The sequence below is a fragment of the Microtus ochrogaster genome, linkage group LG2, assembly GCF_000317375.1.
Source record: "Microtus ochrogaster isolate Prairie Vole_2 linkage group LG2, MicOch1.0, whole genome shotgun sequence".
NCBI classification, from domain to species: Eukaryota; Metazoa; Chordata; class Mammalia; order Rodentia; family Cricetidae; genus Microtus; species Microtus ochrogaster.
The window spans coordinates 51,302,204-51,313,537 of NC_022028.1; the positions used below are offsets into that span (position 1 = coordinate 51,302,204).

At 45.4% G+C, this 11,334-nt stretch overlaps 1 protein-coding gene across 1 annotated transcript; it reads right to left on the bottom strand.

Moving 5' to 3' along the window:
• Positions 1-8,314, bottom strand: Srsf3 (serine and arginine rich splicing factor 3). The gene is made up of 6 exons (XM_005360337.3): positions 8,173-8,314; positions 4,273-4,480; positions 2,750-2,884; positions 566-604; positions 281-367; positions 1-185 (listed from the first exon to the last, which is right to left on the bottom strand). Exons 2-6 carry the CDS (start codon positions 4,476-4,478, stop codon positions 158-160), a joined length of 495 nt encoding a protein of 164 aa, XP_005360394.1. The 5' UTR covers positions 4,479-4,480; positions 8,173-8,314; the 3' UTR covers positions 1-157.
• Positions 8,315-11,334: the final 3,020 nt, after the last annotated feature.

An 11,334-nucleotide genomic window follows, 5' to 3' on the forward strand; every position in this document is an offset into this window, starting at 1 on the left:
AAAGCAAATTCAATCTTGCTTAAGGGAACATGAACAGCTAAAACATCTTAAAAATGCACCAAGCTTATGAAGTCTCAAACAAAACTTGAATTTCCTGTACATACTCCTGTCAAATGAAGTTACTTCCTGTACACCACTTCTTTTGCAAACTGGTCTTCTACTTCCTTTCATTTGACCTAGATCGGCTAAAAACAAAAAAAGTCATTACTATCTTGATAGTACATAGAATAAAAGCATCATATAGGTGTATCTTCAATAGGTCAGTCATTAGTGAGCTTACCTACGAGACCTAGAGAAAGATCGAGACGGCTTGTGGTTTCTCTCACGAGACAGAGACCTCTCTCTTCTCCTATCTCTAGAAAGTGACCTAAAAAACAAAAAGCCCATTAGCCAATGATGTTAGACATTTATCTCATAAAAAGACTGGTTCATTCTAACTGAACACTGACTATAAGCTACCCAAGACACTACCATTATTAGGGTTATCTAAATCTCATTAAACAAGTACTTTAAAACAGCTTAGGAGTATGAGAAGCTGCCATTTCTGAAACTGGGGCACATTTACCTGCTCCGGCTTCGAGAGAAGCTTCTCCTTCTTGGAGATCTAAAAGCAGAAACAGCAAAATTAGCCTAATTGTCAATTAGTATATATGGCGTGAGGCATTTCCCAACTTTTCAATCTCACTGTTGGGCCCAGTGAATGTGCCGAAGAACTGGCACTCATCGTCCAAAAATAAAAAAAGAAAAGAAAAAAAAAGGCACAGAAGGATTAAGGAACCAAAAGCTCAAGTGAAAGCAGGTATTCCAACCATGGATTTAACAAAGAATGCTTCACAGCAGATCTGTCCAATGCAAAACTTCATGTCAAACTAACTCCACTACCCAAACACCACACCAAATGTAGTCCCAAGTAGTTCCAAAAAATAGTACCGTAAACCAGTATTTGGAACCCATGCAAACCTTTTAAGTCTGTAACAAGACTTAAGTACCAGGTGGATAGTGTCATTTGTGAAAAGGCGACAGGTGTAAACATGGATGCCATTTAGTGCTACATTAGAACTGCATTTGTGATGTCACATTTTCAGAGTGTGTTTAGGCTCACCAAAATTACCGTAGCTTGGCCCACACTTCACCCCCAAATTTTTTAAATTTTGAAAACTGTTAGTAAAACCATTTAAAGGTGATAGGATTTAACAAATTTTTGCTAGGAAGAAAAGCTAAAATCTTTGTTAGAGTTATTAAAATTTTAGTCTGGCATCTCACACATGCACATAAGTTCACTTGAAGGTCTAGTCACATTATGAGTTCCCTATCACCCTTAAAAGTTGTTTCAAGCAATATATTGTACGTTACCATTCAATTATGCACAGCCAGCCTTTGATCCAGAAAAAAGAATTACTTAAGCCGCTTACTCCTTATTTTTAACCAGCAGTAAACTGTATAAGCAGGAAAAACTTACTAGTTTTGGGTTTCAACAAGCTAGAAATGGTGAGGTGAGGCTGCCGGACTGACGGCCAGGAAGAATTTGCTGAAAAGGTTTTGCCAGATGTTGCGTTGGATTTAGTTGGTTGGCGAAGGGGGTGTTGTGGATTTTTCCTGCTTTTTTGTTAGCCGAAGGCTGCTGCTGTAGTTGTTGTGAAGACATTTGGTAAATAAACAGCTGAGCTGATTGGCCAGGAATGTGTGGGCGGTCGAGGTGGCTGCTGCCGATTTGGTTAAGGTTGGAGAGAAGGCTGAGAGAAAACAGCATGCTCGGGAACCAAAGGGCGGTGCAACCTGACGACTGGCCAGCCTGGGTCATGTGAAACGACACCAGCCAAGCTGAATGGGGCGCGCTGGTCACATGACGCTGAAAGGGCTAGTTGACTGGCTAATGCAGACTCAGAGGGTGGTGAGAAGAGACATGATGGTGACTCTGTAACGGGGTTCATTTTTATTAATAGATGGACCAAAAAGCACAAAAAAAATGAAAAACAAGCCATCAGTACAACCATCTATTAGCTAACAAATACTCTTTAATATGATGGGCAACAGTGTGTTGTTTTTCAAAATAGCAAAAGGGGCAAGATTTTGAACTCCTATCTCCTAGGACTTCACTCACCTGTAAGAGGTAAATTCAGTCCTACAGAAACTATTTTGGAGGCTTGATTTGAGGAGATGAGGAGTTTGCACCCAGGCAATATGCCTGGTCCAAGAATGATGCCATTTCAATCATTAAAAAAAAAAACTGAATTCTCTTCTATTGGGGAATCAAGAATGGATGACTGGGAATACTTTTTCGCCCCCTTTATTGGTTAGTGACTTAAGTTTGTTTCAGAAAGACTTCTACTTTACCGGTTGTAACATTAAAAACAGCTGCCTGTTTTGATAAATACTACAGTTGTGCTAGTAGAAACCACATCTGTGAAGAGCTAGTTGAATGTAATGTTGATCATTATGGAGTCAAGAAATGGAAAAAGGCCTAAACTGAAGTAAAAGGGAAGACTTGGAAAGATGCAACTAGAAGATGAACTAGAAGACAGATCCAAGACAGAAGTTACTAACTACCAACATGAATAATACACCTACAGACAAAAGCCAACACTCAGCACAACTCACATACCCCAAACTACACCCAGCAAACGTTTCGTAGAAACCTCAGATGTTCTCAGTAAGTTAAAACCCACCAACAAACTTAGCAGAAATACCTGCTCCTACTAGCTACTCCATTACACCAATGCCTCTCTCTAAAACGTGCTCTCTCAAGTACCTTCGCCGAGGTGGAGGACTCCTCCTACGGTAATCATCTCGAGGGCGACGACCCCAAGAGGGAGGGGGGCCACGATTCCGACTTCTTTTCTCACCATTCGACAGCTCCACTCTTACTCGGCAGCCACATAGTGTTCTAAGGAGAAGGGACACTAGTCACAAAATTGCTCATAGCAGGCACGGTGGTCCAGGGGTCCATCTCGATCTCTCCTGATTCCACCCAAATGGAACCAAATTTGACACTCTTAGGAGTTTTCCAGACCTGTTTGGTCTAAGTTTCTAAATTTGCTAAACTCTTTACATAGGTTAAACGACCAAACAAATCTTCTCAAATGGGATTTTTTATTTTTTTTATTTATTTATTATATATACAATATTCTGTTTCTCTGTGTGTGTATGCCTGCAGGCCAGAAGAGGGCACCAGACCTCATTACAGATGGTTGTGAGCCACCATGTGGTTGCTGGGAATTGAACTCAGGACCTTTGGAAGAGCAGGCAATGCTCTTAACCGCTGAGCCATCTTCTCCAGCCCTCAAATGGGCTTTTTAAAAAGAAAACAATTTTACTACTTATCAGTCTGGCTGAGTATGGTACACCTTTAATTTAATTCCAGCACTAGGCAGAGAGGAAGCCTCTTTCTTTGCCAGTCTAGGCTAGAGAATCTACTTCAAAATAAAGGCTACAAAAAGGGCTCAGTAGCTAAAAGCACTGGCCACTCTTGTAGAAGACCCGGGCTTGGCTCCCAGCACTCCCAAAGTGGCTCACAATGACAACCTACAATTCTAGTTCCAGGGGGTGAAACACCTTGTGGCCTGTGACTAGTAGGAATGCATAGTAAAGGCATAACATACAGGAAAAACACAGACAGCCCAAATTTTAGAGACGGTCTCACTGTGTTACCCTGGCTGTCCTCAAACTTGAATTCAATATTAACTGTTAGTAGCTTTAATTATTAAGGACCTTGGTTTTTGACTTTGTATTTCTCATATATTTCCACTATAACTTGTTCCCTTCAATTTTTCATTCTCCTATACTTCTCTAATGGCTTAGAGATACACTACAATTACTTTGGCTGTTTCATATTATCCCCCTCCATTATTATTTAACAACTGGCATACAAAAAAATTCTTCCTAATAACAAAAAAGTTCAGCCATGGTTGATATTTGTCCTTCATTTGTCCAGAGCCATCAGAATTAACCCAGCACATTTAGGCAGCTGATAAGAGACCCTTGCAAACTTTTACTATTCCAACTTGTAGGAACACATAACTAACCTACGACATCAGAGCTACCGCCAATCCTTTCCACATTATAAGGCAATGTGATGGAAAAGTATCCTTCCGTTCCACTTGTTATGAAAGCAAGGCTGGCTTTGAACTCCCGTCTAACTGTCAAGTGCTGGGAATTCAGGTTTAAGACACATCTGGCTCTAAGTCACACAACAGCAGGAATGTTTGTGACAGCCACATGTCCTAGAAAATTGAAACGCTAGAAACCAGATTAACTATTTGCCATTAACATTACCTTCCATCTAGCTCTCGGACAGCATCAGCAGCATCTCGGGGATCCTCAAATTCAACGAAAGCAAAGCCAGGAGGGTTTCGAGCAACCCACACACTTCGGAGCGGTCCATAATAGCCAAATGCCCGTTCTAATTCAGTCTTGTTCCCATTGTTTCCAAGATTACCTACATACACCTTACAATCTAATGGACAGGAATCACGATGCATTTCTGTAAGAAAAAAAAACGACAAATATTTATCAAAGCAGTCTAGTTAAAAAACAAATCGTAGGAAATATAGATTAGTGGTATTTGTCTAGCATACACAAGCTTCTGGACTCAAGCCTAGAAGCAAACATGACCTTTATTTAAAACAGAAACAAACTAAAAAGGCCAACACACAACTACAAATCCTACTGTCAAAGAACCCGTGCTATCTATCCCCCACCCCATACTCTTCCTCCATAATCCCCAGAAAAAAAAATTTTCAAAGTCAGCAGCCAGAGGCAGGCTCTCTGAGTTTGAAGCTAAACTGGTCTTTACATGGAGTTCCAAGCCAGACAGGGCTACAGAATAAATATATTCTAGCACTTGGGAGGCAGGGGGATCTGAGTCAGATGCCAGCCTCATCTCACTCTTTTAAAGCCATCACGGAACTGAGAAAACACCCAAGGATCAAATAGATCAATTAACACAATATGGACTGTGAGTTAGGGAACAGTTTTATTTTTCCAAGAAAGTTTCTTTGTCTAACAGTCCTGACTGTCCTAGATTTTGCTAAGAGATCCGCCTGCCTCAGCGTCCCAAGTGCTGGATTAAATAAAAGGTGTGCCACCACAGCCCCACCCAACTTTTTTTAAATATTTATTTATTAAGCATACAATGGTACTGCTGGCAAGGAAGGCACCAGGTCTCATTATAGATGGTAGTGAGCCACCATGTGGTTGCTGGGAATTGAACTCGGGACCTCTGGAAGAGCAGCCAGTGCTCTTACCCTCTGAGCCATCTCTCCAGCCCCCCCCACCCAACTTTTAACTTTGGCCTTGAACTGTGCCAAACTCTATCAGTTCTACATATAATATGCAGAAGGGGTGAGGCTTGACTGTTTAGCTTCAAATTAAACCCAACAACCAACAGGAGGTGGGGTGACAGTATTCAGAGATGGAGCTAGGTGTTCAAGACCAGCTTCCACTACTGACACAGGAAATCATCTCAAACATTTTAAAAAGTAGTGCACGCCTTTAATCCCAGCACGTGAGAGGCAGGGCCAGGTGGATCTCGTTGAGTTAATTATGGCCAGCCTCCTCTACAGAGCTAGTGTCTGGACAGTCAGGGTACTCAAAGAAGTTCTGTCTCAAAAATCTAACAAAAAGCTGGGCCGTGGTGGTGCATGCCTTTGATCCCAGCACTTAGGAGGCGGAGGCAGAGGCAGTCATATCTCTGTGAGTTCCAGGCCTACAGTCTGGTCTACAGAGGGAGTGCCTGGATTCAAAGCTACAGAGAAACCTGTCTTGGGGGTGGGGGAGTAATCTTAACCCATCATCACACAATTGTTGACAAGAAATTACAGCTGAAAAGAGATGGATACACCTTCATTATTCAATCACAGCCACTCCATTAAGTTTAGATAAACGACCACATTTGAACCAAACAAGCAATATATAAATGCTTCCATATGCCAAAACTTACTAGCTTTAATTAAGTTGCAAAGCCTTCACTTAAGCTTCCTTAGGAGGGCTGTGGAGATGGCACAGTAAGTAAAGGCTGCCCACTCAGGTTGAGCTACAGGACACTGTGGGAAAAACTCCTGCAAGTCATCTTTCTGACCTTCACTGTGGTACACTTATACCACACCCCAAAGACAAGTTTATTTTGGTTTTTAATTGTGAAGAGCTCCACCTGCCTCTGCCTCTCTGTGCTGGGACCATAACCAGCCATCACCAACACTAAAATGTTTTTATAAAAGGCTTCCTAGCCAGGCAGTGGCAGTCCATGCCTTTAATCTCAGCACTCAGGAAGGCAGCAGGCCTCTTGGTGTGTTCGAGGCCTGCCTGGTCTACAAGAGCTAGTTGCAGGACAGGACCCAAAACTACAGGGAAACTGTTGGGGGGGGGGGAATAGTCACAACCAAAAGCTTACAAGATACATCACCACAAAACTTCCTGCACTACCAGAACAATACTCATACCACCTCAAATGAGACTCTTATGCAATCAAAATTCTTCAAGCAGCCAATCCATGTGCTGATTTTTCAGTTTTCTGAGAAAGAGGATTTAAAAGTGTGCACCCCCACACCTGGCTCCATGTATGCTTTTCTTCCCCAAGCTTATGGGAGTCTGGATATAGCTCAGCGGTAGGGGCTAGCCTAGAATGCAAATACATCTCTCTACAGCACTATTCCTAGGAGCTGTGGCGACCTAAGGAGTTACCAGGAAGTTATCCCAAATGTAGTGCAGCAATCAGAAACATACCAACAAATACTACAAAGTGAAAATCTTGAAAATGTTCTAAGACCGGAAAGACTTTACAATTTCCAGAATATGAAACGCCCAAAGTGGAAAATCCAGACTAGTGACTGACTGCCAGGAGTTTTTGAACTGACAAACATTTCATGGAGTTTAAGTACTGAAAGACAAGCGTAACTGAGCTCATGCAAGTCCAGCATTAAATTTGAAGAATATCTCAAGGAGAGATGGGGACAGTTCCAGACAGCCAGGGCCACAGGAAGCTCAAAGATAGCTTAGGCTGCATGACCCTGCCTCAAAAAGCAAAATATCCGGACGGTGGTTGGCACGCGCCTTTAATCCCAGCGCTCAGGAGGCAGAGGCAAAAGGGTCTCAGGGAAAAAACAATCATACAAAGGTTCTACACCGCTGTGGATGTCTTAAAAACTACGACAGCCGGCACACATGCCTGCGACTCACTAGGCCGAAGAAATGACAGCTATGAGGTCAGGAGATGGTAAAGAGACCCCATCTTCACAGGATTAAAAAAAAAGGGACGTTACCTTCAAAAACCAATCTTAGGGCCGGGAGGATAGCTTAGCTGTAGGGTGCTTGCTTAGTACACACAACGCTAAGTCCAAGCCCCAGCACACGCACAAAATTTTGCTTTTAAAGAGAAACTAAAAAGCACGGACTCTAACAAGAATGCACAGCACGCCTTAGGGACACACGTTCAGTAAGCCTTTAATCTCACACTTCCAAATGAAAAGGAAATCCAAGAATTCACTTTCAGTGCCTCTCCTACTAGAAAGGCAACGATTATCTAAGTAAAAATTCCAGTCCAGGCACATCCTACTTTGTCGTGACCCCACCCTGTACCCAAGACTCGGTTGAGAGACCAAGCCATTCCGCGAAAATTAAAGGAAAATAAAGCTCATCCATCCCCGGTTTTCACACCTGTGAACGCAAAGGTCAAAGAAAAAAAAAAACCATCAAACTCAACTTCAACTGGAAACACAATTTAATTACATCCGAATTCTAAAGCAAAAACTAAACCAGCATTAAATAAGACCGAAGGGGGCTTCAGTACATAAAGGTCTATTTGACTGTGACTTAAAAAAAAATCTTAGATCCTATCCCAAAAAAACCTAGAGCAAAAAAAAAAAGAAAAGAAAGAAAAAAAGGCGCCATCAGATTAAAGGCCACAACGTGCAGAATGCGGTTCGAGATCGGCCCCCTCCGAAGCCCGGTCCCGAGTCACCGCTCTCCTCGGCTCCCCGCCACGGAAATGAGAAAAACCCCCGATTCCGAGGCCGGGAAGCATCTCCGAGCCGGCCGGGGGCCCCGCCGCCGCCCGGGACCGAACGTCACAAAATGGCGGCGGCGCCCCTTTGTCTCAACCTGGCGCCGCCATTGCGCCGGGCCCCGCCTCGGCTCTGTGCGACTCCATAGCCCTCCCTCCCGCCGCCGGCCTCTTACCGAGATCCTGGGTTCGAGAACCGCAGTTCAAATCCCAACACTCCGACGAGGCCCACCCGCACCCTCGCGATCTGCTTCCGCAGATGCTCTCAATGCCCTGGCGTCCACGAAATGGCGGACCACCGCCTTCCCCTCGCCACTAGTTATAGATCCCGTTTGTGCCACGTGACCCGACCCGCTCGCCCAATCAGAGGCGGCAGGGGCGGTGACGTCAGGCGGCGAGAAACCGCGGTTACTGGGGGCGCGCGCCGGCCGTTCCGTCAGGTGGGCGGGGACGTGCGGTAGCGCGAGCTCGTCGCCGCGTGCCCGTTGGCCCCGGAGGTGTCGTGCTCGGGCTCGGCCATTCCCCCGCCACACTATCCCAGACCCCTTCTGCCTCACTTCCGCCCAGCATTGACGCTGCCGCCATTATTCCCGTGCCACGGTGCTTGCAGTCGCAGGCACGGATCTCAGCCAAAGGTGCACGCTTGCCCCCTCCTCGTTGGGCTGCGATTCCACAGCGTCGCAACGACTAGAGAGCCCGAGAGTCGTTGTCAAGGTTACCGAGCTGGGGGCTACCTAACTGGTCCCCCTCGGTGGCCGCCCCGGCCCCTACCCGGGGAACAGTCTGCCAAGTTTGCACAGCTCTTGTTTTCCCGCCTCTCGCCCAAACCGCGCGCGGCAAATGAGGACGTCTAGAAGGGGGAGAAAAACGGTCACCAGGATCACATTCACACAAGGGAAGGTTCTCCCGCCATCCTGATGCCAGCAGGGGCACCTGCAGCCTTTATAATAGCTTTGCTCTCCCTGGCAGCCGCCGCAACTCCCTGGGCCTCTGCACACAGCCCCAAGAATTGCAGGATAGCGAAGGAGAAACTAGATTATGAGAAATCACTTTCCTTGATCACTTGAGACAAAGTCTCAAGGTCCCAAACTTATCCTCCGCCTAGCTTTGATCAGGCTAGATTGCTTTATCGCAGATTTAGTTATTTCTGCTTTTCCGAAAAATGAAAACATTTGACCAGTTTTCCAGACACTTTAGTTCCTCCACGGGTAAAGAGGTGGATTCAAAGGGGGGCGGTGCGGACTATAAGTTGTTAAATGAGTTTGTGTTGTGGCCTGATTGTAACGAAACTTTTTATCTCATTTCCTTCTGGATGCCCCCCCCCGCGCCCCGTCGTGAGTTAGACATAACATACAGGGGCTGATTTGTCCCCGTCTCCCTTCTGTTTTTCATTCTCCCTGCCCCACGCCTGTAATCTCGGGACTTGAGCCCAAGGAAGCAGGAGTTCAAGGTTAATTTCACAGCCAGTGAGTTCTAGGCTAGAATAAACAAGATTCTGTCTGAAAAGAACAAAAACCTGACGTAGCTCCAGTCATTTTCTCTGCTCTATAACTGGTAGGTAATGGTCACCTTTAAATTCATCTAATCAATCCGCAGCACACTTGCTTTTTTTTTTTTTAACCATATCTCCCTGGTCCAAATATTGGGGTTTGTTTGTTTGTTGGTATTTTTTTAAAGGGTTTGGTTTTTTAGATTTATTTATTATATATACAACATTCTGCCTCCATGTATGCCTGCATGCCAGAGGAGGGCGCCAGATCTCAGTACAGATGGTTGTGAGCCACCATGTGGTTGCTGGGAATTGAACTCATGACTTCTGGAAGAGCAGCCAGTGCTCTTAACCACTGAGCCATCTCTCCAACCCCCTGTTTTTTGGTATTTTGAGAAAGGGTTTCTCCACGCTATCCTGGAACTCACTATGTAGATCGATCTGGCCTCTAACCCTGAGATCCACCTGCCTATTGAGTGCTGGGATTAAAGGCAAGCACCACCATGTCCAGCAAGCACATTGTTCTGTTTGGGTCGGAGACAGTCTCTCTCCAGCCCAACCTGGCCTAGCACTCACTTCCCGTGACTTCATTTACAAATGTGTGGGATTGCAGTCACAGCTATCCTGGACCCGTGCAGACTTTGGGATGCAGCTCAGACACATCCGACTGCAGTCCAGGACCGAGTTCAGGGCAAAACTGTGCTTCCTCGGTTTCCCCACAGGATTCTGGGCAATTGTGGGGCAGGTGTCGACACCCTCAGCTCCACGTTGACCCTACCTCATCCCCACTCCTAAAAATAAAGTGTTAGGGATGTCATTCACAGCAGGGACTTGACTCTAACATGTGCAGGGCCCCAGATCCCATCTCCAGCATTGGCGAAAGTAAGATAAGCCTCGAGAATGGTGGCCAGACGCTAATTATTATGCACAAGGTTTAATGTAATTTTTCCAGAACAGGGTTTCCTCTGTGTAGGCCTGGCTGCCCTGGAACTTGCTCTGTAGATCAGAATGGCCTCCAACTCAGGGGATTCTCCTGCCTCTGCCTCCCAAGTGCTGAGATTAAAGGCATGTGCCACCATGCCCAGCAAGATTTAATATTTTAAATATTGTGATTGGCTTCAAGTTTCAGTACAGCACAACCTAATAGGAACACAAACCATAATAGTGCTTCCTTGACTGCTTGATTCAGCGTGGTCTCTTCCTTGAGGGTTAGCAATAGAAGGGATTATCTGCTTAAGTGTGGGGTTGAGTTAAGGGAACTAAGGACCAGCAGAGGCACTCTCAGGGACAGCTCTGGGCCCCATGGCACCAAGAAGGCAGCAGGGTGAGCCAAACAAACCAGGAGAGGAAAGGTGGCAGCCTGGAACTCTGAGTAGAGGAAGCAGAACCACATTCCTTTCTGGGTGCTCAGCACCCAAGGAAGATCAAAGACTCTCCCGGTGAACTCCATGTCCAGCTTTTCCTAGTCTCATCTCTACATGGTGGCTTATTTCTCTCTACACCATAGAAGCCTGAGGGCATGAGAGCCGGGTGATGCAACCAAGCTTGAAGTTAACCTCCCAGGACACAGAGCACAGCAGAGCAGAGGGGGAATTGATCTAGGGCTGTACTGTCTCCTGCAACTGCCATTAGGCGCACCTGTAGCAGTTTGGGCTCAGTTGAGATGTACTGAAATATAAAGGAAGGAAGGGAGGGAGGGAGGAAGGGAGGGAACGAAAGCAAATCATTTGAAGGCAGCAAGAACAAAAAAAAATTCAAGATGTCTTCATTTTTACACTGACTCCTTGTTTGAGTGAAAGGATTTTGGAGGGGTGTTTTGTTGTTGCTGTTGTGGTTTTCGGGTTTTTTT

What these genes read in the sequence shown, in the direction of transcription:
- Srsf3 (XM_005360337.3), bottom strand. Translation starts at nt 4,478, where the DNA reads ATGCATCGTGATTCCTGTCCATTAGATTGTAAGGTGTATGTAGGTAAT. An exon ending in AGTCCTCCACCTCGGCGAAG is followed by an intron (nt 605 to 2,749) that starts GTACTTGAGAGA and finishes TTCTGCTTTTAG; the next exon opens with ATCTCCAAGAAGGAGAAGCT. An exon ending in TTCTCTCGAAGCCGGAGCAG is followed by an intron (nt 368 to 565) that starts GTAAATGTGCCC and finishes TTTGTTTTTTAG; the next exon opens with GTCACTTTCTAGAGATAGGA.